We start from the raw sequence: 26,030 nt of genomic DNA, 5'->3' as shown, positions 1-26,030 counted from the left end.
TACCTACACATGTAAAGCAAGACAAGACCAATTCAAATTATTTATATAATTCTCTTGAGATTTATTTTACCGTAATTCTTTTTATTGAAAACGAGAGGTAAGGAAAGGTCCAGAAAGCCTCACCAAAAATATCAAAACCAATCTTTCATGGATAAGGAAGCATAACAAGGTAACCAAGAGGTAAGAAACAAATTGGATGATAAATGTTGTTCTGAGGGTATTTTATGGCTGATTTAAGACACCGGTCGGCTAACAGAGGTTAAACTGGGTTTGAACTGGGAGTAGTCATTGAGGTTTTAAATTGGACTCCTGTGGCCTGTACTGTACTGTACTGTACGGTTACTGGCTTATTGGGGTACATTGTTGGGCAAAATGTAAGTGAACGAGTATTAAATCCATTTAAACTGTGGTACCTTAAATCTGACAAGTTACCCCAATAAGTCAGTAACCCCACTTCGTAGTACAGGCCACTGGTTTCTTTTCAGAAACTGCCACTAGAGGTCACTCAGTGGTTTATCTGAAATCTGCCCTGTACCTGATTTAGCTGCAGCTTAAGGAGAGATGATCCCCAAATCAGATATTAATAATGAGGTATTTTAATACTTTGAACAGCTATTATGTCATGCAGGCAGGCCACATGAAACCTTGATGTGTTACAGCACCTGGCAGTGCTTAGGCTACCGTTGTATGGCACTTAGCTTACACTTTAAAGCTAGAGAGGGTGATGATTTGTATTTATTTGTCCTATATTTTAAATCTCTAAAGGAAAAAAGTTGCTGAAGCTCATGAACTTTCTGTCCTACAGACCTCTGACGATATTGAGGCCCCTTGTATCCTGTCTGCTTAACTCTATTCATCTCTATTCATTTCTACAGTAGGGGCATGGTGGTGCAGTGGTTAGCAATGTTACCTCACACCTCTGGGACCCGGGTTCGAGTCTCCGCCTGGGTCACCTGTGTGCAGAGTTTGCATGTTCTCCCCATGTCGTCGTGGGGTTTCCTCCGGGTACTCCGGTTTCCCCCCACAGTCCAGAGACATGCTGAGGCCAATCGGAGTTGCTAAATTGGTGTGCATGTCTGAGTGAATAGGCTCCGGACCCCCCACGACCCACTAGGATAAGCAGTTTGGAAAATGGATGGATGGATCTCTATCAGATTCTTTCTCAGCATGCAAATGATGTCGGCTAGATACAGGGTAGCCAGCTCTCATGCATCTGGCGTGAATCTCACGCTTTCACACTCTCACACTTTCTCACGCTCATGTGAATGCTGTCTGTAAACCACAACACCCGCCCACCACTGAAACTGAGGCAGAAATTTCTCCTGTTATTGAATCTCTCATTAAGCAGGAAAACAGTGCAGAGTGTTTATTTTTTGAATAGGGGAAGCACAATGCGGACATTTAATAGTATGACCTTAAAATGTCTTATTTTAGTGGGCCTGCAACTTATATGTAAATTCTGCTTTTGTTAATCAAAGGACTTCATTAGAATGAAGTTGACAACATGAGCTGCAGTGTGTGCCTGGCTTCAAAGCCTCTAGCTCAGCTTGAACTCATGATCAGCTCTTTGTTGGCCTCAGAGCTGACAATCACATCTGGCTAAGGTGTAGTTTGTGTTATGTGTTTTAGAAATCACAACTGTTTGCCCAGATTGACTTTCAGCTGCCAGTCAGAGGCTGTGTGGAGGACACCAGGCATAGATCTTGGCTGAGGGTGGGGTTTCTCTCCAGCACTTACAATGTAGACCTTTCTCTCCAACACTAACGAAGGAGACTTCTGGAGGGTGTTGGTGTTGAATGGTGTTAATTGTCAAGGTCGTGCTGTCTGCAATCTTCTTAATCAGCTGGTCATGGCACATACTGTAGCAGACTTCTCCAAGGGTCTACAAATAGCTGATTAGGAGATGTTCCAGTGACCATGTCCCAGAGTAACTGGTTGTTGTGTTGCTCTACCACCAGGCATGAAGGTTTGCAGGGCTTAGGAGTGTATCGTAGACAGATTTGACAAGAAACTGAATGCGATGGGAATGTGCCTGCCAGATGTTGTCCATGCCTGCCTAGCCTCCTGAAGAAGATGTTGTCTTCCATGTCTGCCAGGGTCCTAGGGAAGAGACCTAGGCTGGTGCATCCTTTTTCCAGAGCCCCCACTATAGCCATCTGTCTTAAGAGTAACTCTGCCATCTTCACCGCTGTTTCAGCTCTTTGTTTCCTGCAAGTACAAAAACATTTCCCCTGCTAACTTTCTGGGTCCAAAAACATGCCAGAGTTACAGTTGCCAAATTCCCTGTCTGTAGGAATAGGGTTTGTGCTGTGAATAGTTTAGTGGAACATCCGGGGTTATTCTCTGCAACCTTGCATAGGACAAGTGGATTTAGAAGATGAATCAATGGAGGCATTGTCTGTGTACCTCTGTATGCTATAATGACAATAAAATTGAAGTGAAAATGACCAATTTGCAGGGTTGTGTTTTGGACATTTTGTATAAGAGAAAAAATCATTTTCACTTTTATGACAGAAACATGCTGTGGGAAGCTTTGCATTGATAGGCAACTTGGCCAGTAAGGCAAGGAAACAAAAGGGAAGTTCTGGTTTCCAGTACAGAAACCAGAACGTTGGTCACTTAAAATATACTGGGGCGTTTATTGGTGTTTTAATCCGCCTCCATTTTGCAGAACTTCAGTCAGAAGAGGTGTTAAACCACAAGAGTACTTGTCAGAGTGATATATGTATCAAACAATGATGTTCTGTTTTGTGCATATCTATACAAAGGTTAGACTCCCCTAGTCCTGCTGTATGTAAGTCACTGAACAATGTTGGCTTACAGTATGTGACCTTTGACCTTTGAGCAGTGCATGAATACCATGATGTAATGACTGCTGCTGGGGAGAGTGCTGGGAGGTGGCCAATATCTGAAAGTAGAAAGTAGATACTTTGGAGAAAACGAGGTTGTTGTATACCAGGCGTCCCTAACTATTTTCTGTATATTTTGTTCGGGGGTCTGAAGTCAAATATATGAGTCCAGCAGTTGGTGACCACTGTTTTATACTTTACTGCCATGACTAACTATAATACTGGATATGACTCACTTATGTCTCCAGAGCCACTTCTACAACAAACAACAACAAATTTATTTTTATATAGCGCATTATCACAACATTACATTGTCTCAAAGCGCTTTACAGCATCCTCACCCAAAGCCCCCAGTGAGTAAGCCATAGGCGACAGTGGCAAGGAAAAACTCCCTAGAAGGAAGAAACCTTGGGAGGGACCAGACTCAAAGGGGGAGCCCATCCTCCAGGGGCCGAATAAATAAATCACACTTAACATGCTATACAGTGCACTGACTATAGCGTTACCATATTTGCTGTTTATTTAGCTATATTCTGACACTAACCAGTGGTCCCATTCAAGCTCCTATACCTCCTAAGAGGGAGGAGCCAAGAGGGAGTCCTCCGGGACCACCTCGGGGACTAGGGCGACAGGAACTGGAGCTGCTGCAGACGGAGGGGGCGCCTGCCAGGGAACTGCTGCAGGCGGAGGGGGCGCCTGCCAGGGAACTGCTGCAGGCGGTGGCTGCTGCAGTGGGGGCGCCTGCCCGGGAACTGCAGGAGGAATAGCAGCAGGCAGTGGGGGCTGCGCTGGCTGCGCAAGTGGCTGCGCAGGCGAAGGCGGCTGCGCGAGCTGCGCAGGCAGCGAAGGCGGCTGCGCAGGCGGCGGCGGCCACTCTGGAGCGGGATCCGCGGGCGGCGGCAGCGTAGAGTGCAGGGGGGCAGTTGCTGCGAGCAGTGCAGGCGGCGGCGGTCGCCCGGGAGCGGGGTCCGCCGGTAACGTCGTTTGCTCTCAAGCAGGATCCGCGGGCAGAGGGGGCTGCTCCGGTTCAGGTTCCGGGGGCAGAGGCGGATGCTCCGGTGCGGGATCCTCCGGCTTCCAGAGCTGGAGAAGCCTCTGTAAGCCCTCCGCGAGGGCTTCGAGGGCCGCCGGTTCAGAGGCGGGGTTAAAAGCCTCGAAGTCTCTGTGAAGCTGATGCAGGAGTTGTTCCACCTCTGAGTCCCTAGGAGCTGGGAAGCTGTCCAACACCCTCCAATATAAGCCCTGGAGGGCGAAGAACTTGTGTGCCAGCCGCTCTCTGCCTTCCGACAGAGGTGAGGGGAGCGTCTTAGGGGCGTTGGCCTCCACCGGCGGGACTGGTAAGTCCAGCGAGGGAGAGACGATCCCTGCCCCCTGTGGAAAGCGGGGCATACGCGGGATTGGGTCTCTAATCGCTCGCTGTCCTCCCCAATTCTACAGCCTCTCGGGCCGGAAATTATACCGCTCGAGAGGTGGCAGCTGGCAGGGGGACAAGGGCTCGAGGTCCGGGAATGGTACTTGCCTCTGCTTCTCGTCCTCGCTATCCCAGAGTCGGGCCAGGAAACGGGCTCCAAAATGAAGCGATTCTGACAGCGGGCTAGGGATGAGCTCCTCCTTCTCGCTCTCGAAAGGGAGACTGGAGCCAGAGAGCGAGCAGGACCCCAGACACAAACAGGAGCAACGGGCAGGTACTGACATCGACAACATCAATGACGGACAAGGCACTAAGGTAAGACACGGGCTGAAATAGACCAAACAACAGGGTACAGCTGGGTACGATCGGGGAAGCACACGTGGATAATCAGGGGGGCGTGGCACACGCGAGGATCGTACGAGCCGGGCGTGACAACACTGTTCTGCCTGATTTAATGTAAGTTGCTTATTTAATGCAACTTCATTGCTTATTTATTTTTAGCATGTTTAATCGCTGTTGAACATTGTTGGTGAAACTTCCTGATTTGTCTCAAAACTTGAATAGTTCCAGATCATCCCCCCCATTATGTTAGAGTGACCACACATCTATTTAAGGATAGTCTACAAAACCACAGTGTGACGTGTAAAATAACTGCATATAACAGAACAATCTAAGCAGGCCCACCAAAAGGCACACTGTCCAAGTTTGGATGCAGTTGTCTCTCTGACTGCTCACTGGATAAGGTAAGATCCTATACATGATGAGTTGCCAATATATCAATTTATCAACAGAAATATCCGTGCGGAATGTCTGATTTAAACATTTTTCGCATTTGCTGTATATTTTGCTCAAGTAATGTAAAACTTAAAAAATATATGCTTTGACAACTATTGGTTTCATGATAATATTTTCCATGATATTCAAAAACTCAGATGTAGAGAAGAATGTACTGTGATAAATATTTTGACATGAGGCACGTTAACAGAGCTACGGAGACCTTTTTTATCTTGTCTGCACAAGTAATACGAATTTATAGTAAATTAAGTTGCTATCTAAGTACTTCAGATGCACACATGAAACCATATAATGGACAGAATTCAGCAAATCAAGTTTAATTTTTGCATTAGAATGTCATGCAATGAAATTCTTGCTGCTCTTGTACGGGGCGCCAAGTATCAAGCGCTCATTTTCGTGCACAAAATACATTCTGTGCCACAAAAAAAGCATCATTTAATGACAAAATCGTTCATTTTGTGGACGAAATGCCTTTCCTGGTGCCTTTTGTGACTCAACAAAAGGAGAAATGCATTCTTTCGTTCGACTAAAAATTCGTGTGATTCCACAGAATCAGCTTCATCCACAAAATGACATTCATTTCATCTACAAAAATGATTCACTATCATTCATGGAATGCATTTTTTACTAATATATTTCGTCCACTCACAAAATGCATTTTGTGAATGAATTGACTTTCTCTGTCCATCTAATGCAGAGGTGCCCAACCATTTTCAACTCAAGTGGCCAGTGTGCCAAGATCTACCAGTTCAAATAGGGAGCCATAGCTATTACTCTAGCTATTGCCTTTCTACATAGTTAACAGGCACACAGCAAATCCAGGTAATTCTCCAAATTGAAAAAGTGTAAATAAATGTATTTCTCCACCTTATTGGGACCGCTGGCACTGGGAAGATGCAGCTGGGTAAAAACTGACTGCTCTGTTGCTAAATGATGTTTCGTTTCACGCATTTTTCGCCTGCATCTTTTTGAAATGCTGCTCCAAATCGCCCTTCTACGGTAAAGCCACACTCGTATTGCATATAAGACATGTGGACTTCGAATTTGAGTAAACAAAAAAATAATCCTCTTCCCATTCTGAATGAAAATTATACGTTTTTGATCTTCTGGCTTCTGACGTGTTTGGTAACGAAATGTTTGCAGCGCACAATTAGTTGCACACTGAAAAAATAGTTGCTATTCAAACTCCACACACATGTAGCCCAGGTAAAGACTCGAACCCGGGTCCCAGAGGTTTGAGGCAACAGTGCTAACCACATGCCGCCCCAGAGGGAAAACGTTTTAAAAAGAATTTGAGGAAGCACTTCTTTACACAGTGTGTAGTTACAGTATGGAATAGTCTTCCTGCTAGTGTAGCGCAAGCTAAAACCCTGGGCTCCTTTAAATCAGAGCTAGATAAGATTTTAACAACTCTGAGCTATTAGCTAAGTTCTCCCCAGATGAGCTGAAATGCATCAATCATTCCCTATGAAAAGTATTTGTTATTCTGGAGGCACGTCAGTCACGTTCACTCACACTGTAGAGCTGGAAGTGACAGGATAATTCATTCATTTCACCATTGCCATCCTAGCACCGGTCTACAGTTTCAAAGTTTTTTTGTACTTTAATACAGAATCAGACCTGAATCACCACTGATGGAGGGACTGTGGAGGCTCCTTGTCCTGGGCTGGTTATGTCACCTCCAGTCTCCTGGCGTCTTAGGAGTCATGGCCATTGGAACCCCAGAAGAGTGTGAAAAGGCTCCCTTTGTCCCTGGCTACAACCTGGGAGGAGAAGGCTTTGATATTGTGAAGATGGAGCACAAAGGTGCATATGTGATCGATTCTGAACAGTGGAGGAATGCAAACGGAACCTGTAAACTTAGACGAAATCCTTACTTGGGAGGGGTCCGGCAGAAGATTCCAATAGCTGTAGTGAATTGGAGAGCCCTCTCCAAATGCAGAATGAAGGTCTCCAGCACTATCTATAAATCCAGTGAGTCTGTTGTCAATGACAGCACATCCAGTGTGACAAACAACTGGAAAATTGGCCTAGAGATTCCAGTCGACCCTAATGTGAAAGTTGGGGTGGGCTTTGGCGGTACCCACTCACGGGATGCAATGTTTGCCATGAAGAAATCAAAAGAAGACAAATACAGCTTCACCAAACACCAGGTCCACTGCAGCTTGTATAGGTGAGACTCACTTTTAAGACGACATGCAAAACATTAACAAAAAGCTAACTATGTTTAATAGAACAGAAGACAATACAAAAGCTAAAAGATTGTTACGTAACAGGCTCAAAAAGATACTTTTTCAATTTCTTAGGCAACAATGAAAATAGTCATTGAACCACATATTGAAACCTTTGTTGTGTTTTTTTCTCTTTTCCTCCTCATTATTGTTTTATGTTACCCCTGCCTTCCCCAGGTACAGTGTAGCAACTAAGCCTCCACTTCACAAAGAGTTTCTGGAGTTCATTAACCAGCTGCCTAAAGTGTACAACCAAAATACTGCATCACATTATAATAATCTGATTGATATATATGGTACCCATTTTATTAAACAAGTGGAAATGGGTGGAAAATTAAAGAGTGTTACTTCTATTAAGACCTGCCTGGCTTCAATGAGTGGCCTCACAGACACAGCTGTTAAAGACTGCCTGGATGTTGAAGCTTCAGCAACAATTGCAATGACTGCAAGTATAAAGACAGAAGCCCATCACTGCAAGGAACTTAAGAAGAAACTGGGCAGCAGCCAGACCTTTAGCAGCATGTTCAGTGATCGCCACTCTGAGGTGGTGGGTGGGAATGTTAATTCAGCAGACTTGCTTTTCTCAGGTGGTTCAGATCCAAGTACATACAAGAGTTGGCTGGATTCCTTGAAGAACAGCCCAAATGGAGTCTTCTACTCTCTTAAACCCCTCCATTTTTTGTTGCCTTCTGGCCATTTTGCAATAAAGCCAGTTAAGAAAGCAGTAAAAGAGTACATCATAAAGAATGCATTAGTGAAGAGCTGCTCTGAATCTTGTCGGATAGGAGTAAGATCTTCTGCGAGAGACCACTGTGCCTGTGTCTGCAATGGCAATGAGAATATAAACTCCAACTGCTGCCCAGTTTCAAATGGACTGGCTACACTGAAAGTGTATAAAATGAGAGCAAAGAAGCTGTATGGAGATTTCTTTACCCAAACTGATGGCTCTGTTCTAGTGTCATATGGTACACAGAGAAAGCGTACTGATATTATTCCAAACAATGACAATCCAGTATGGCGGGAAAATTTTGAGTTTGGTGCCATCAAAGTTGACATGTCCACTAAGCTAACATTCCAGGTATATGATGAAGATACATACTGGAACAGTGACCTTCTAGGAAAATGTTCGTTTGACCTTCGAAGAGGAACTGTTTCAGACACCTGTATGTTTACATATGGTACCTTCTTCTTCTCCTACACATTAACATGTGCTCCCAGCTTAAGTGGTAGTACTTGTTCTGAATACATACCAACACCTATGAGCGTCTCCCAAGCAAAGATCTTCGACTCCCGTAATGGGATCCTTGCTAGGAATCTCTGGAAGGTAGAAAAGGCTGGGAAACAACCAGGGAACCACTCCATCATATTATAGCTTCAAACAGTGAGCACCACCTGCAGCTGTTCGCTTTGCAATATGGCTTCCAATAGGTCAGATCACTTCAGATTATGGTTAATGTCCTTTCAGTGATAACTCATCCTGAGCTGTGCATGAGATGCAAGGAGTTTTTGAGAAGGTATTCTGTTGAAGTAGGTCTTTTGTATGCATACTGCTAGATTATCTAAAACAAAAATGCCTTTTTCTTTAAATAAACAAATGTAATGTATTTAACCCACCACACGAAAGTCGAATAAATATTTGCTTTCTGCTTTGCATATTTTTTATCCAGCTAGTTGAATAAAGCCTTGACAAGCATAAAATGTGTAATCTGATTGTCTTTTACAGAAATACAATTGTTTACAGCGTGTTTCTCAGTGGGCCAAGCTTGTGAGTAGAAGGTTACTGGTTTAATCCTGGCTGCCGTTCGCTATGGGTGGCTGCCCTTCACTGCCAAGCTTGCTCTCACCTATATAATGGAGAGCAAGATGGTGTAGATGAAAAGAAAATTTCCCCATGGTAATCAATAAGGTATCATTATTATTTTTATTAATATTGGAAAACATCATGTCACATGGAAGTCTGATGAACCCGAGACATAAATTTTCATAATGGAAGTATTTTTTATTAGATTATAATACAAATAATAATAATACTTTTAATTTAATAGTACATTTATAGTCATTTTTATTTAATATTATACTACGGGACCGTTGAATGCTTGAATCTGATTGGCTGACGAACGTTCTGAGGTGTGCAATTATTTTCAGATAAACGCACGGCGAACGTAGTTCCAGGTAGCTCTCTTGACCGCATTACAGTTCCATATCACTTCGCATAGTTAACTGTAATAATGGAAATTAGCATACAGTACCTATACAGCACACAGGACTAACAAAAACAACAACATGACAGACGATTTTCCGAAAGTAAATTTTAATATTTACGGTGAATATGAAACTTTCAACAACTGGGCTGCAGCAGTATTAGTTAGCCTAGTGTACCAACTTAAAGGCTACACATGACATTTCTCACTAGCGAGGTAATAACAGCGCTGCATCTTAAAGCAGACTTACAGTTTAGAGATGGTGCTTCAGAACACTGTTGAGGGACACACAGAGGTAGCCTAATTCATACAAGCTCTCTCTCTGTTTCTCTTTCTCTGTGTCTCTGTCTCTCTCGCTCTCTTTCTAATAACTTCAATATTAACTGCATTAGTCTTCTATCAACGGCTCAAGCCTCCATTGCCAGCTTTAAAATGATGTTTTGGAACTAGCAAAAGAGTCGTTGGATGAGATGCGGAAGAAATAATCCTACTCACAATAGCGATTTAAGTAGAAAAACCGGACGAATCCCTTGAAATATATCATCTGATCGATGTCTTGAGGTGTGGCAACCGTAGTATAAGCGGAATAATTGACTCCGGGCCGTTGAATTATTAGAAAGTAATGCACACCCGAGGTGTAACGCATTACCACCTCGGGTGTGCATTATTTTCTAATAATTCAACGGCCCGTCGTCAATTATTCCTTACTTAGCTAACTAGTATTTTCTTAATGTATTTTCATTATAAAATTTATTCACTTATGTATTAGCATTGGGGGGGTGGCATGGTGGTGCACTGGTTAATAGGGATGTTTCACTGTATGGGACCAGGGTTTGAGTCTCCCCCATGCACATGTAGATTGGGAGGGAATGGCAGTGGCCACCCCAATCGTATTTGCAGTATGGTTAAATATGTATTTGATAATTCAACCACTGCCTGATTTATAAATAATGTAGAGTTATAGCATATAGGTATCTTTAATATTCCCAAATTTTTTAAATGCCTTATATTTCGATTTATGTTCCACCCCAAAATGACCTCTGGTCCAACCCTGGCCACCCGCTGAAATTCTTCTGTCTCTGGTACTGCCACTATGCCTCCATGTGTGTGGAGTTTGCATGTTCCACTCATGTTGCCCTCCGGTTTCCTCTGGGCACTTCGCTGTTCCTGTGTTTCCTGTAAGAGCCAAAGTCTTTGGTAGTGTGAACTTTCAAACTACAGATTTCTCTGAAATAATAATTAGAATAATGTAATCAGAAGGCAAACTCCACAAGTTAATCTTCTGACAGATTAACCACCTTCGCTGGGCACTGATGACCTCTGACAACCACTTCGAATCAAAATGTGAATCGTGGTGATGTCTTCTTCGCCTGTATTAGTGATACTAGAGTTGGAGGGCAGGATTCACAATTGGAGGAGCGCTTTAGTATCTTAGTGGACATTAAGCAGATTGAGGGATTTTTAGATACGGCTCAATCGGAACACGAATCCATCTTGGATCTGGCTGTTATCCCTCCTGCCGTGACTGTTTCCAGTCCGGCACCAGCGGCCAGCGTACGTGAGTACTGGGTCATGGTCAGACGTGGTTCTAAGACGAGAGCTCCTGCACACCAGCCACCAGCAGCTTCTCTGCTCTTGGGGGCAGGTCTGCAGATGCAGAAAAGGTGCTTGTAATTGGAGACTCGATAGTCAGAAAGGTTAGAGTTTTTATCAGTCGAAAAGCAGAGGTTTCTGTAAAATGCCTCCCTGGGGCCAGAGTTTCCAACGTCGAGACGAAATTGGACTCAAACTTCAGCAATGAAGTCACCACTGAAACTAATGATATAAAGTCCTGACAATCCGAAGTATTAAAGAGGAGCTTCATTTTTATGTGTTAAGGCTAAAACAAAATGTCGGAATCTAATCTCTGGCCCCTTACCTGTTCTCTATAGAGGGGATGTAACCAACAGTAGGATACTTTCCCTAAAGTGCTGGTTAGAGACCAGGGCCTCCATTTTGACATGATCTAATGCAAAGTGTAAAGCGCAAAGGGGAATTAACAATTCCATTTTGCTATTTTGACGGCGGAAAAAAAACAGACTTTGCACCAGCGCAAGAAGGAAAAACGTTGTCCAATCTCTTTTAATCATTCAAAGGCATTTTTCTGGTATCACCAGATCTTCTGCGCAGTGCCAAAAACCGTATAGTAATGTCCGAAGGAAACGGAAGCTCGCTGCTGAAGGATAACAGCGCCTGGGAACGAGAATTTAATTATGCGCGCGCGTGTGTGTGTGTGTGTGTGTGTGTGTGCAATTCGCAAAATATAAATAAAAGTGTGATCTAGGTTCAGACAAAACATAACATACAGTTTTTAAAGTGCTTTGAAATGTGCTCAATTCATGAATGCTCAATCAAACAGAGACAGAATCCGCACCCTTTGAGTCACTGTCCACTTGGGTGGGAGGGGTTTAATCTCAACGAGCCGCAGGTTTGCCTGAATTGCCACCAGTTTTTCTAACTGTACGTCTGTGAGCCTGTTGTGGATTTTTGTTTGCATGTTACCAAAAACGTATCAGTTTCTCAGAAGGTCGGTGTGATGTCGTGTGCAGGACATAAGGAATACACATACACACAGCGCTACGAAACATCACAACGTTAATGACCAGACTGGGCAAACATACTTTAACGTAGAATAAAATACACAGGACTATTGACAGCAACTCGAAACAGCTGATCAAACGGGGATTCGACATGAGGTTAACGAGGGTGCGTGGCACACAGGAGGATCGGATGAGCAGGGCATGACAGGCGGCTGATTTTGGGAAGTTTCATAAGACAGTAACAGCCTTAGATGATCGAAGGATGATCTAAATTAGAGTAAAATGTAAGAGACATTGATTAGCTAGCAAGAATGGATTACAGGAAGCAAAATGCAGCTCATGCCCCCATTTACATTGGAGGAGACGCTTTGAGAAGCTAGGCAGTTTCAATTTCCCTTGGGGTCACCCTCAGCAATAACCTCAAGTGGTGAGAGCATTCAGCAGCTGTCGCCAAAAAGGCTCACCAATGCCTTCACTTCCTCAGCCACCAAGTCCAGATGAGCACCACAGTCCTCAGGCCTCTGTGCCTGGGTTCAAACTCAGCCTTCAGCAAGACCCTTAACCCCCAGCTCCCTGGGCACCCCAACAGCTGGCTGCCCTACAGACACAAGTTGAGGGAGGTGTAAAAAAGAATACCCCCATGGGGACAATAAAGGATCGATTATTATTTCTACGGGAGTGCTGTGGAATCCATCCTCATAGGGTGTATTATGTCTTGGTACAGCAGCTGCTCCACACACGACAAAAGCTCACCATGAAGGATTCCAGCCATCCTGCACTGCCTCTTCTCTTTTTACTGCCTTCTGGTAGGAAATTCAGGACAATCCACACATGTACCAGAAGGATCAGGGACAGATTTTACCCCAGTTCTGTCAGACTGTTTAACATAAACAGATGTTACATATAGATGCTGTTCCCATGTGCAATAATAATGGGCTCTATTTTGATGATGCAATGCAAAGCACAGCTAACATTTATGGGTGTGTACAAATTCATTTTTGTTATCCTGATGGAAAAGGATTTCACGGCAGTGCAACTCCCTTAATTATTCAGATGTGTGCTTTATGCATAACATGCAATAAACCAATTATAATAGCATGTCACCTCACCTTTAATAGGCAGGGGTGCATGAGTTACGGGGGGACTGCTATTATAATGCCATAATTACCTGGCAAACCAGATCGGTTTTTTGGACGAGGACCTGCTTGTGGGAAAAGCGCATTTGTGACCCATCACCACGAAATTAGTCATATGGGTGCAGTTCCACCAGTGCGACTTAAGACTCGTTTTGTGGCGATGGGTCACAAATGCGCAAGCACATCATTTATAGGAGCACCACTGTCTCCAGGTGTCCCAGCTTCACCCCCCACCTCAACCTGTCCATTCTGTGTCTGCAGCCTCCTGGTTCTGGTGCCTGTCTGAAGGACTCCCGGTATATCATGCTCACCCTAAGGAGGTCCCGTCGGTGGCAGCCTCACTGCCTCCGAAAGTCCCACCAGATCCAGTTCCACTCCATGATGTCCCACCAGTGCCCACCTCACTGTCTCTGGACATCCAGCGGGCATCTGCCTGTGGCAGCTGCTCCAGCTCCTGCCCTGCAGGCTCTTCAGGACCCTCCCACCCTGCAGTCCCCTTAGTGCCCCCTGCCCTTGTTCCTGTTCTCGCTCTGTAGGTCCCTTGTCACCACCTAGCCCGGATTGCTTTCCTGTTTATACCGATCGGCTGTGATTTTTTAAATGCAGCAGTACGGTCGTGATGTGTTTGTTGTGATTGAGGGTGATTGAAATTGCACCGCTGATGTCACTCTGGATAGGACTGGGAAGGAGTCTTGTATGGTGTCTGGGGGGGGGGCCTCATTGGTTGGTGCGGGATTGGGGCTTGGTAGATGTGCGGTGTGATAAACAGGGGCGGTATCACAATAAACCTCGCGGAACGTGCCGACTGGTCGGGTCAGCGCTGCTCGCCTAGACAGGGTCTGTGTGTCGAAGTTTGGGTGGAATAAGGTTTTGATGGCATGTATGACTCCATGCACCTTTTTTGATCAACACTTGGTGTCAGTTGACTTGCTTCTGTCAAAGATCTCAACGCCTAAATTCTGTTGGCGCTTGGATGGAAAAGAAGATCTTTAGGGATTTGGCATCCTGGTGGGATGTGACTAAGGTTCAGCTCAGGGTGTTTTGCCAGCGGTACACTGCTCAGTCGAAGGCAGTGGTTATCAGCATCCTTTGAGATTTGGAGAAGGAAATTACTTTATTTGAGAGGGACTTAGTTTCTGGTGCGGTGATGCCACTGACATTGTAGGTGTATTGGATGAGAAGAGGAAGGTCTTGAGCTCCTTCCTGAATGAATGGGCAAAGGGGGCTTCAGTCTGAGCTAGTATGTCTCGTATTAGGGACACGGATGCTGCAAATTCTTTCTTTTTCAGTCTGGGCAAAGAGATGAGAGCCAAACCACATATGTTACACCATTGGTATTTATACGGGTCACTGACTACAGCACTGTTGTAAGTGCAGAGGCTGACTATGGATTATTACACTGTGATACTATATTTTTGGTGAAAAAGAGTTTGATCTGTTTGATAGTGGCACATATTCATCCTTCCAGGGTTGGGGGATTGTCCGTTTTAGGGGCAAGAAGAAACTTTCACATACCTTTTTTTGAGGTATGTGAGGCTTGGGATCATGTTCCTACAGCTGACGCAGTGGTTTTGTGGATTCTGGGCAAATTAGTAAAAATAATAACATTTATACAACAATAATAACGGTTTGTTTATCTGTGCTCTGAGAAACAGGGTGTGTGAGAAGGGTAAATTGTGCATGTTAAACTTTTTGGCGGGGCAAGCTAAGCCTGCGGTTTGGCTGACTTGGCAGAATAAGCTGAGAGGGACTGCATTGATAGATCCTAAGCTTGTACTGGTGAGGCTGGTGCCGATGAGGCTGAGGGTGGAGCATGTGTACTCTTCGCTAACCCATACCCTGCAGAATTTCTCAACGTTATGGGGACAGGGTGGGGTGTTGCGTGAACTTGGTGAAGATCAGGGCCTTGTGTTAGAAGTGAGATGATGCATGGTTTATGTGGATTTGTGCAGCGTTTTCCTATTTGTGAGTTGTTTTTACTGTCATTCTTTGTGCTTTTGTGACAATAAAGGGATTTTAAAAGTCAGTCTCTCTCTCTCTCTCTCTCTCTCTCTCTCTCTCTCGGAGCCTGCAGGTGAGGGGCAGGGTGAGGTGCAGCTCATTCGCTGTTGCTCTCTCTCTCACTCTCTCTCTCACACGCAGCAATGTGCAGCACACACACACACACACAGACCCTGCTATTGGTGACTATGAGAGAGAGAAGTAAAGGTACAAAAGTATGGTAATATTTCACTGGAGTCGATGCTTTCAATGCTCGTTGCTACAAGTACAACATATCTTTTACATGTAAGGGCTGAAACAGATGCAATATGTCAAAATATTTAGCAAAAGTCCATCAAATGCAAAGGTTTTCGACTGCCTAGCTTGTTGCTTATCTCTCGTTGGTCCAGGTATGTTATGTAATATTTAGCGGCCTAGAGCCCACACACAGAGTTAATCAGTAGTTCTCAACCCATGGGTCACGACCCAAATTCGGGTCATGGCAAGTTCTGAAAGGTCGCGAGGCACAGTTGGAAATATAAGCATTTTAAAACCAGCAAGCTCCTATGCTGATCCACGATCAGATTTCCCAGCCCCACTCCTGGAATTGGGTCTTGGGTCTGCAAACGCTTAACACAAAACTAGTGAACACTCAACCAATCCAAACAGCCAAAGCACAGATACTTCGTTTAAAATTCACCGGCACATCCAATCAGATTTGTGTGATAGGCATTCAGGTCAGGTCAGGTCGGGTGCTGATGCACATGAAACCCAGCTGGTGACCCCCCAGGCAGACACACTGTCCAGTCCCACACTCTGGAAATGGCCATCCATCTGCTACTGCCAGATGTTACGTGGGCATCCCCTCGGCCTGGTCCAGCCGCTTGGGTCCTCAGCAATGAGGATCCTGCGAGCCGGATCACCCTCAGGGAAACGCGCCACGTGGCTGTAGTGCTGTAACTGAGGCTCCTTCACAATGCAGGTAATGTGCCTCATTCTGGACTCCCTGAGCAACTGCTCATTCAACACAAAGTCAAACCAGTGGTACCCAAGGATCCTCCGAAGAGACACAATACCAAAGGAGTCCAATCTTCCTCTCAGCTCACTGGATAGCATCCATATCTCACAGCCATACAGCAAGACAAGGAGCATCAGGACTCCAAAGACTTAGAACTTTGTCCTCTTGCAAAGATATTGGGAGTCACCATAGGCACTGATTGGCATTGATTGGTATAAGTTGCAGAATGCATTACGTGCCTGATCATGCTGTTAATTTACACTGATATTTGATTTAGGGTTGTGACTGAGTTGACATGGTAAAAAATGGGTCGCAGTGCTAAAAAGGTTGGGAACAACTGAACTAAATTATACAAATATGGATTCATGATTAAAAGCAACTATTGGCCAGCTGATTGGCCACTCGGGTTCAGATCAGGGAGTCCGTTCCTCCCAATCACCCCCCCTCCAGGCCACACTGTTGTTGCCCACGTGAGCGATGAAGTCCAACAGTAAATCGAGGGAATCCCCTTGTGGTGCACTAACCAGCACGCCTCTCAGGGAGTCCAAGAAGGCTGGGGACTCGGAACCATCATTCGCCGGAGATGACAGTCAGAGACCTCTCCCCAACCAGAAGGCGCAGGGAGACAGCCCCCTCGTTCAAAGGGGTAAACTCCGATGTTAATGTATCGAGCTGTGGGGGCCAGCAGTAGCCCCACCCCAGCTCGTTGTCAATCACCTACTGCACTCCAGAAGAAAAAAGCATCCAGCCCCCCTACAGGAAACTGAATCCAGAGCCCACGCTATGCGTTTAGGTGAGCCGACTATATCTAGCCGGTATCTCTCAACAATTGGCAGAGGAGCAACCAAAAGTCCCTCATGGTTGAAAAATAGACCATCAGCTTCCTTAGTACCCCCCCCCCCCCCCATTTGTTTCAATATAGAGGCCTCATAAGGGCCAGCATGTTCTTCCTGTGACTGATCTCATGCCACAAGTACTGTTCTTAATACAAACAATATAAAATCATAAAATAAACCATATAAAAGAGACAGCATACGTTAAAATACTGCTAATAGGAAAGAAAGCAGGCAATATGTTCTTTATTATTTATTTATAAAGTTATTTATAAAAAAAAAGAAAAAGATTATAATAGATTGTAAGAAGCTGACTCATTGACTGACACCAGTTCATATGTTCTCTCCATTATATGCATGACAGTTTGGGATTATAGCACTGGAATAATAGTAAATTATGAAATGATGTTATTTCTTTCCGCACGTTTCCAGCCTGCTTTTCCCCTGATTTTTATTTGCAGTGAGCAGTGTGATGCTTCCTAAGCCGTTTACTCCCTGGCCGCTGCCTCACGTATGATAACAGCGCATGGAGGAAACATGCAGCTTCTGCACCAACAGACCCTAGAATTTTTTTTTTATTACGGAGCTGCTGCTCTGCTTATGAACATGGAAGCTGTTATGTTCAAAATCAGTGAGGGAGAATGTACTCATGGCTCTAACATCGCCACCTACTGGCAGCAGAGTTGAACACAACAGAAGCTCCATATTCAGTTTGCATGGTTGTGGATGCCTTGTTCTTCTGATTCATGGCTATGTAGTATCAAATATCCCAGCAAGACTATTTGTCTAAAACAGTGATCACCAGCCAATTAAACAGTTGATCTTTCAGGCATTGCTAGTCGATTGTGAAAATAATGTTCACTGCATTAATTGCTTCACTCAGTTTTCAAAGGAAAATACCCTGGTATTACTGTAATACTGCACAATCCTATTTAGCACCAAAATCATTCTTGCGCTGTGCAAGCTAAAAAAAGGGAGGGTTTTAGAGCACAGTGCAGAACATAACCCCAATTGCTCCAGGAACTGGCTGACCAAGGCTGTAATTACAATATATATTGGGGGGGGGGACATCCATTCCAATATTCAGACATGCTCGCAATGTCTCCCCCCAATATATATCATAATTTCAGCCTTGGTTGCCCCCAATGTTGACACCATGGTTATGGCTGCCATGCCTCTAGCCCCCTGCACCTGTCTGATCATTCTGTTTCCTCTGCAGTGTGACCCTAAACACGCCACACCAGTTGTTCATTTGTCTTGCCTCCCATTCCTGCCCTCATAGTGTATTAACCATTCCCAGCTGCCTCTCATCTGCCCTTTTGTTAATCCTGTATTTAAGCGCTCCCCAGGCTTTGTTTGAACCTGTGTGCCTCATCGAATTAAGTCCCCAATGTGGGGTTTGTCCACAGCGGCATTTGGGTCATACTTTCCCTGTCAGACAACGGCTTTGTGCCTGACCCTCCTTTCTCAGTTTTACGCCATTTTGGATAAGAGCAACAAATAAATGCTGAACAATACATAGGTGTCTTACATTATGTGATCTGTTTTCACTGGGCTGCTGAATAAATGGAGGACAGAGCACTTGCCTCTTCACTATTTGGAGGCATCTTGAGCAGAACCACAAACATTTAGTGTTGAGTAAATGCTGCGCAGATGAGGTAATAATTAAGTAAGGAAGCAATCTTCAAAACTGCAGTGTGACGCTGAAAAGAACTTGATATAAAAGATGAACAATCTAACCAGGCACGCCAAAAGGGACACGCTCCACATCTACATTCAATGGTATCTGATCTGGTTGCTCACTGAATAAGGTAGGATCACACATGTGGCTGAGTTGCTAATATTTCAAATCAAGAAAATTATGGAAATGTGTAATTGAACCATTTTATGTATTTGTTGTATATTTTTGCCTAAGCAATGTAGAACGACAAAAAGTATTTAAGAACCACTGACTATATAAGAAGTGTTTTCATATTTAAGGAGTCCTTAAGCCATCAATTAACGCAAAAAAAATTAAAGCAAAAACTACATCCTACACTGTATATAGAAGTTATACAAATGCTACAATTTTCACTATAATGGTAATATTAAAAAAAGATGAGCTAAAAATTTGTTAAACTGCTGATATTATTTTCAAAAAGTATTTAATGGAGTTTGCAGCTTTTTCCTGGACACAAAAAACAAGATCATCAATAGAATGTTGTGCAGCTACTTAAGATAGTTTCCTTTTGGTTATTTTACTCTCTTTACACATTTTCTTCAACATGGTATTATGTTTCTTGGAAAGTTGATCACCTTTATTAATGTGAGTGCTGCCCATCTGCTTTGGTCTTCTGTAGACATTCATAGGAATGCACCTGGATATGGGTGAAGCACATCATTTACTTCATGATTTCACTCTATTTAAACTGGAACGTAAATAAATAATCTTTACTTCTCTTGGTTATTGTGGCAACACACTTAGCAGATCAGAGTAGACCTCACTTTTTCCAAGGCCACAGACTGCAGCTCTGGGGCATTTGCAGGAACCTTCAAGCCAGCTGAGAAAAATAGTTCCCTCCAGCATGTCCTGGGTCTGCCCCTGACTTACATTCACTGTATATTTCCAGTTTTTCTCAGACACTTTGGTACATTTATGAAATCAACATCTGTAAAACAATACATGCATTTTTCGAAACTATTTGTACAAACACCACCACACAGTGGATCACCTGCAAAATCCCATAACTTTCTCAAAATATTTAGTTTATCCCTCAAAAGTAGGTATTTAAGCCAATGAACATGTCAGTGGTATCAGAATGACAAGTCCTTGTGTCATTGTTTACAAACAAGATGTTTGTAAAATGCGTAGTCATGTTGTCAATATAACTATTTTCTGTTGTAAACTATAGCTAAGGTTTTGTTGACAATGATTGAATGCAGAAGGCTGTACTTTTTCTGTAACAGTATACTATACCACATAAACACACTTGTAACTTACAGTATATATAAACAGTGTGTGTATGCTTATATATCCCAACATTTAGCTGTATCCTTCAACCAGCCTCAACCATTGCAACGTTATAACTGGGAAAATGCTCCATAACTGTGGCCCCTATTTCATTGGTATTGTGCCTTATGTCCTGGCCTCTCGTACCTCTTCCTCTGTTTTACCTCCTTATCCTTCCATCATGCAGCCTTACTCCTCTTCTTCCCGACTGTTGACCCTGTTCATTTCCACGTTCTTCTATTGTCAGAAATTGTAATATTGTGTCATGCTCTGGCAATATATGCTTGCCAACCGAAGGTTCACGAGATGTGATATTTTAGAGGACTACTGTAGTTGATCACTGATCAGTCTAATACTTCAAACAGTCCCCTCCATTGATAAAAGTTAAGATTCGATTGAGAGCAATTCATCAATTCAGGACACATTTACCAACTGTAATAGAGCTGTATAGAGAATATCCTTGACAGATTATGACAACAGGTTTAGCCATTTTGCATGCAATGACTTATGCAATGAACTAATGCTTAGATGGGCTAAGATAATTCAACAGAGTACTGGTAAAATACATTTTCCCAATGGAATGAGACATTGCTTTTATGATGTGCACAAGTGAATCAGGGATGTGGAAGTGGGACAGGTAGTTTTGAGACTTTAAATTCTAATCTGAGAAATGCACCAAAGCAACTGAGAAAAACTGTAAACGTTCATGCATCAAATGTACAACTGTTTACCCAGGGTCAGGGTATATTTAAATATTATCTTTTAGGGTAGATAATAGGTAAGAACCTGCTAGCTGTGAGCAAGAGTCACCCTCTGCAGGTTTGTACATAAGCAGAGGTCTGACTAAATATATTACGCATTTAAGGGTCTATTATGCCATGCACTTAAGCCAAAAAACTGCATAGCTGCCGACTTGCGTGCTTTGGGCTGAGAAACAGCAAAATACGGGCATGTCACATGTAAATGAACCTTTTACCACACATTTTGCTACTGACTAAAGTACACTTAAGTACTTTTTTCACTATGCGTTCTTGAGGGCCATATTACAATTTTTCTTCATTGCTTTGGAGCATTTCTGAAATAAATTGACAATTTGCAAAATTGTTGCAAAATTCTATATTTGCCCCCCCCCTTTCTAAATAATGAAAAATGTACAACATGATTATCAAACTCCATTTAAAACTGAATTGAATCCACTTTATTGTTTATTAGTGGGTCTCCTAGATCTCCATCTTTACCTGCACAACACAGATCGTTATTACAAAAAACACAAACATTGCAGACAAATATGAATTTAATGAATTTAATTTATTGTGGGTTTCCTGAAACCAACAGAGTCAAAATTATACAGACAGAGTCAAAAATATACATGCAGAACACATAATATTTAACTAAGGTAAGAGAACAGAATCTCTGCTCACTCAAGAGCATAGCAACACGTATCTGAATGCTGACAAACGAGCAAAATTTTTGCTTGCTGTGTTTTTGTGTATTTCACAGTTGTTACAGGATGTAAATTAATATATATAGAAATAATAGTAACATCATTTAAAATACAAGTTACCCCCTTCAGATTCACAGACATTCCTGGTTTCAGTAATTTGCGAGTTGGCCATGAACAGTTAAACTGACATGTTTTTAGAGCTTGCCGAAAGATCGCAGAAATTTGCATGGGGCGTAATCCTTCGCAGACTGGCATACATTGCACCGGACTGTACCTAGTGTAAATACTTAAATCATGTCCGTGGTATGTAGTTATGTCAGTGAATGTAAGTGCATCGCATTCTCATGAAGTGTTAAATATAACATTTCCCTGTTGTGGGCTGTTTGTGATCCCCTGATGGTGTTCGATGTGTGATCTGGCCACTTCCCCTGTCCGTGCCACGGCTGGTCCTCACTCTGGTCATCCCACTAAGTGAATATGTTAACTCTCATCTGCCCTTCTGCTTATTTATTAATAATTAATTACCACGCTGACTTTGCAACAATATGGATATTTAGTAGAATTTGGTCATTCAAATCAGTATGAATATTCAGTTATTCCAGGTATATTTTTTCCATAGTATAGACTATCTGGCAATTAAAAAAAATCCACTGGCAGGAATTCCGACCGTGGCTGCGGCTCTGGGTGCGGCTCGAGCTCTACGGCCCCCACTGCAACCCTGCCCTTTCTTTGTATATGCTGTGGGTTACTAAGACAGGCAGCACATAGGTATTTAGGGTTAAATCAAGCTCTCCCCCAGCACAAAGTGTGTGCTCACCAAGGACACAGGGTATGTTTGCGCAATAGCACAGGGCAAAGCACAACCTCAGTAAAGAATCGGAATCTGTAACTGTCCCCTGTTCTCATGCTCTTTCTGTCGCCCACCAGAGAAGCTGGGATTCTGCTGTACGTCTTTAAGACTGCAGGCAGCTTGATTTCTCTTTGTTTTATTAGCAGGGAGCTGTCTGATATTTCCTAAGCTGTTTACTCCCTGGTACCAGCCTGACATATTACTGAACTGCTGCTCTGCCCTTATCACTCTGGTTTCATTTTTGAGATATTTAACATCCTCTTAATTTGAGTAATTAAATCTTAAAATCAAACCGACTCAGTCACTAATACAGCAAAAATTTCTTGTGCTTATATTGTGCTTTTATCATGGAAGTCGCATGTACGATTACGTGTGGGTATCTTCATATTCTTGTTCATGGTTATGTAGTATCAAATCTCACATTAAGACCATTTGTTTGAATTGTGTATTTTTATTACTGTAGAACCGGACCTGAAACACCACTGATGGAGGGACTGTGGAGGCTCCTTGTCCTGGGCTGGTTATGTCACCTCCAGTCTCCTGGCATCTTAGGAGTCATGGCCATTGGAACCCCAGAAGAGTGTGAAAAGGCTCCCTTTGTCCCTGGCTACAACCTGGGAGGAGAAGGCTTTGATATTGTGAAGATGGAGCACAAAGGTGCATATGTGATCGATTCTGAACAGTGGAGGAATGCAAACGGAACCTGTAAACTTAGGCAAAATCCTTACTTGGGAGGGATCCGGCAGAAGATTCCAATAGCTGTAGTGGATTGGAGACCCCTCTCCAAATGCAGAATGAAGGTCTCCAGCACTGTCTATGAATCCAGTGAGTCTGTTGTCAATGACAGCACATCCAGTGTGACAAACAACTGGAAAGTTGGCCTAGAGATTCCAGTCAACCCTAATGTGAAAGTTGGGGTGGGCTTGGGCGGTACCCACTCACGGGATGCAATGTTTGCCATGACGAAATCAAAGCAAGACAAATACAGCTTCACCAAACATCAGGTCCACTGCAGCTTGTATAGGTGAGACTCACTTTTAAGACGACATGCAAAACATTAACAAAAAGCTAAATATGTAAATGAGCAAGAGATTATAAAACTTTATACTACGGGACCGTTGAATGCTTGAATCTGATTGGCTGACGAACGTTCTGAGGTGTGCAATTATTTTCAGATAAACGCACGGCGAACGTAGTTCCAGGTAGCTCTCTTGACCACATTACAGTTCCATATCACTTCGCATAGTTAACTGTAATAACGGAAATTAGCATACAGTACCTATACAGCACACAGGACTAACAAAAACAACAACATGACAGACAATTTTCCGAAAGTAAATTTTAATATTTACGGTGAATATGAAACTTTCAACAACTGGGCTGCAGCAGTATTAGTTAGCCTAGTGTACCAACTTAAAGGCTACACATGACATTTCTCACTAGCGAGGTAATAACAGCGCTGCATTTTAAAGCATACTTACAGTTTAGAGACGGTGCTTCAGAACACTGTTGAGGGACACACAGTTTTACATAAATTACTTGTGATTATTTTAGGCACGAATGAAAATAGATGTTATTATAGATATTGAAACCCATCATATTTTTTCTCTTTTCCTCCTCATTATTGTTTTATGTTACCCCTGCCTTCCCCAGGTACAGTGTAGCAACTAAGCCTCCACTTCACAAAGAGTTTCTGGAGTTCATTAACCAGCTGCCTAAAGAGTACAACCAAAATACTGCATCACATTATAATAATCTGATTGATATATATGGTACCCATTTTATTAAACTAGTGGAAACTGGTGGAAAATTAAAGAGTATCACTGCCATCAAGACCTGCCAGACTGCAATGAGCGGCCTCACAGACACAGCTGTTAAAGACTGCCTGGATGTTGAAGCTTCAGCAACAATTGCAATGACTGCAAGTATAAAGACAGAAGCCCATCACTGCAAGGAACTTAAGAAGAAACTGGGCAGCAGCCAGACCTTTAGCAGCATGTTCAGTGATCGCCACTCTGAGGTGGTGGGTGGGAATGTTAATTCAGCAGATTTGCTTTTCTCAGGTGGTTCAGATCCAAGTACATACAAGACTTGGCTGAATTCCTTGAAGAACAGCCCAGATGTAGTCTCCTACAGTCTGAAACCCCTACATTTTTTGCTGCCTTCTGGCCATTTTGCAATAAAGCCAGTTAAGAAAGCAATAGAAGAGTACATCATAGAGAACGCACTGCTGAAGACCTGCTCTGAATCTTGTCAGATAGGAATAAGATCTTCTGCGAGAGACCACTGTGCCTGTGTCTGCAATGGCAATGAGAATATAAACTCCAACTGCTGCCCAGTTTCAAAAGGACTGGCTACACTGAAAGTGTATAAAATGAGAGCAAAGAAGCTGTATGGAGATCGCTTTACCAAAACTGATGGCTCTGTTCTAGTCTCATATGGTACACAGAGTAAGCGTACTGAGATTATTCCAGATGATGACAATCCAGTATGGCAGGATAATTTTGAGTTTGGTGCCATCAAAGTTGACATGTCCACTAAGCTAACATTCCAGGTATATGAAGAAGATACATACTGGGACAGTGACCTTCTAGGAGAATGTTCGTTTGACCTTCGAAGAGGAACTGTTTCAGACACCTGTATGTTTACATATGGTACCTTCTTCTTCTCCTACACATTAACATGTGCTCCCAGCTTGGGTGGTAGTATTTGTTCTGAATACATACCAACACCTATGAGCGTCTCCCAAGCAAAGATCTTTGACTCCCGTAATGGGATCCTTGCTAGGAATCTCTGGAAGGTAAAAAAGGCTGGGAAACAACCAGGGAACCACTCCATCATATTATAGCTTCAAACGGTGAGCACCACCTGCAGCTGTTTGCTTTGCAATATGGCTTCCAATAGGTCAGATCACTTCAGATTATGGTTAATGTCCTTTCAGTGATAACTGATCCAGAGCTGTGTATGGGATATAAAGTCTTTGAGAGAGTTTTCTGCTGAAGTAGATCTTTTGTAGATAAACTGCCAAATTACCTAAAACAAAAAGCCTTTAAAGTAGAAAATCCTTTAAGATGTAAAGGATTTAGCATTAAGATGAATAAATGTTTGCTTTATGTTTTGAATTTTTTTTTCTTGCTCCATGAATAAAACATTGAGAAGCATAAACTGTGTGCTATTAATGATCAAAATGATTGAAAAACATCAAAAATGATCACGTCACATGGATGTCTAGTGTAGACATGCAAGAGTGTGAGGAGCCCAAGATGTCATTGTTCATAATGGGAGTATTTTAATTAGTATAGTACTATAATAATACAAATAAAATTATACCTTTAATTCTACATTTTAGGATAATTATAGACATCAAACTATAAAATAACATACAGTAGAACCTCGATTCTTGAACTTAATCCATTGCAGAAGGCTGTTCGAGAACCGATTTGGTCCTGAAGGAATTCCCATGTATATTCAGCACTCATTGTCCACTGTTCCTTCATCCTCTGGTTAAACTCCTGCCAAACCATCTCTGCCGGGTTTTGGTTAGGTGGCCAGGTCATGTGACTCTATAACTCTCCTTTGTAGGCAGCTTGGCATGTCCAAACTTTTGACTGGTACTATAGATGATTAAGGAGTCATGGGGGGGGTGGTGGAACTAAACACTTAAGGAGGCACTCAAGGTTTAATTCAAGATCAGCCAAGACCATTCATCAATGT

General features: G+C 43.1%; 2 protein-coding genes across 3 annotated transcripts in view; both read left to right on the top strand.

The window, feature by feature from the left end:
* The first annotated feature begins 4,853 nt into the window (after positions 1 to 4,853).
* LOC125719279 (perforin-1-like) lies at positions 4,854 to 25,414 on the top strand. 2 transcript variants are annotated; one of them, XM_048993921.1, is made up of 4 exons: positions 4,854 to 5,003; positions 6,668 to 7,228; positions 7,464 to 8,610; positions 25,117 to 25,414. In XM_048993921.1, the coding sequence occupies exons 2-4, from the start codon at positions 6,690 to 6,692 to the stop codon at positions 25,162 to 25,164; spliced, it is 1,734 nt and encodes a 577-aa protein (XP_048849878.1). In that variant the 5' UTR covers positions 4,854 to 5,003; positions 6,668 to 6,689; the 3' UTR covers positions 25,165 to 25,414. The 2 variants fall into 2 exon arrangements, with proteins under 2 accessions (XP_048849878.1, XP_048849879.1); XM_048993922.1 differs by lacking the exon at positions 25,117 to 25,414 and having other exon boundaries at positions 7,470 to 8,984.
* LOC125719281 (perforin-1-like) overlaps positions 18,796 to 26,030 on the top strand; it is a 24,862-nt gene continuing 17,627 nt past the window's right edge. The window contains exons 1-3 of the mRNA XM_048993925.1: positions 18,796 to 18,844; positions 22,780 to 23,340; positions 23,970 to 25,116. Coding sequence (XP_048849882.1) covers positions 22,802 to 23,340; positions 23,970 to 25,116 — 1,686 coding nt within the window. The 5' untranslated portion in view covers positions 18,796 to 18,844; positions 22,780 to 22,801. The remainder of the gene's footprint in view (positions 18,845 to 22,779; positions 23,341 to 23,969; positions 25,117 to 26,030) is intronic.

The sequence above is a fragment of the Brienomyrus brachyistius genome, chromosome 23 (genome assembly GCF_023856365.1).
Source record: "Brienomyrus brachyistius isolate T26 chromosome 23, BBRACH_0.4, whole genome shotgun sequence".
Lineage (NCBI taxonomy): Eukaryota > Metazoa > Chordata > Actinopteri > Osteoglossiformes > Mormyridae > Brienomyrus > Brienomyrus brachyistius.
The sequence above is the reverse complement of the archived record's forward strand: the minus strand, read 5'-3'. Positions and strand labels throughout refer to the sequence as shown.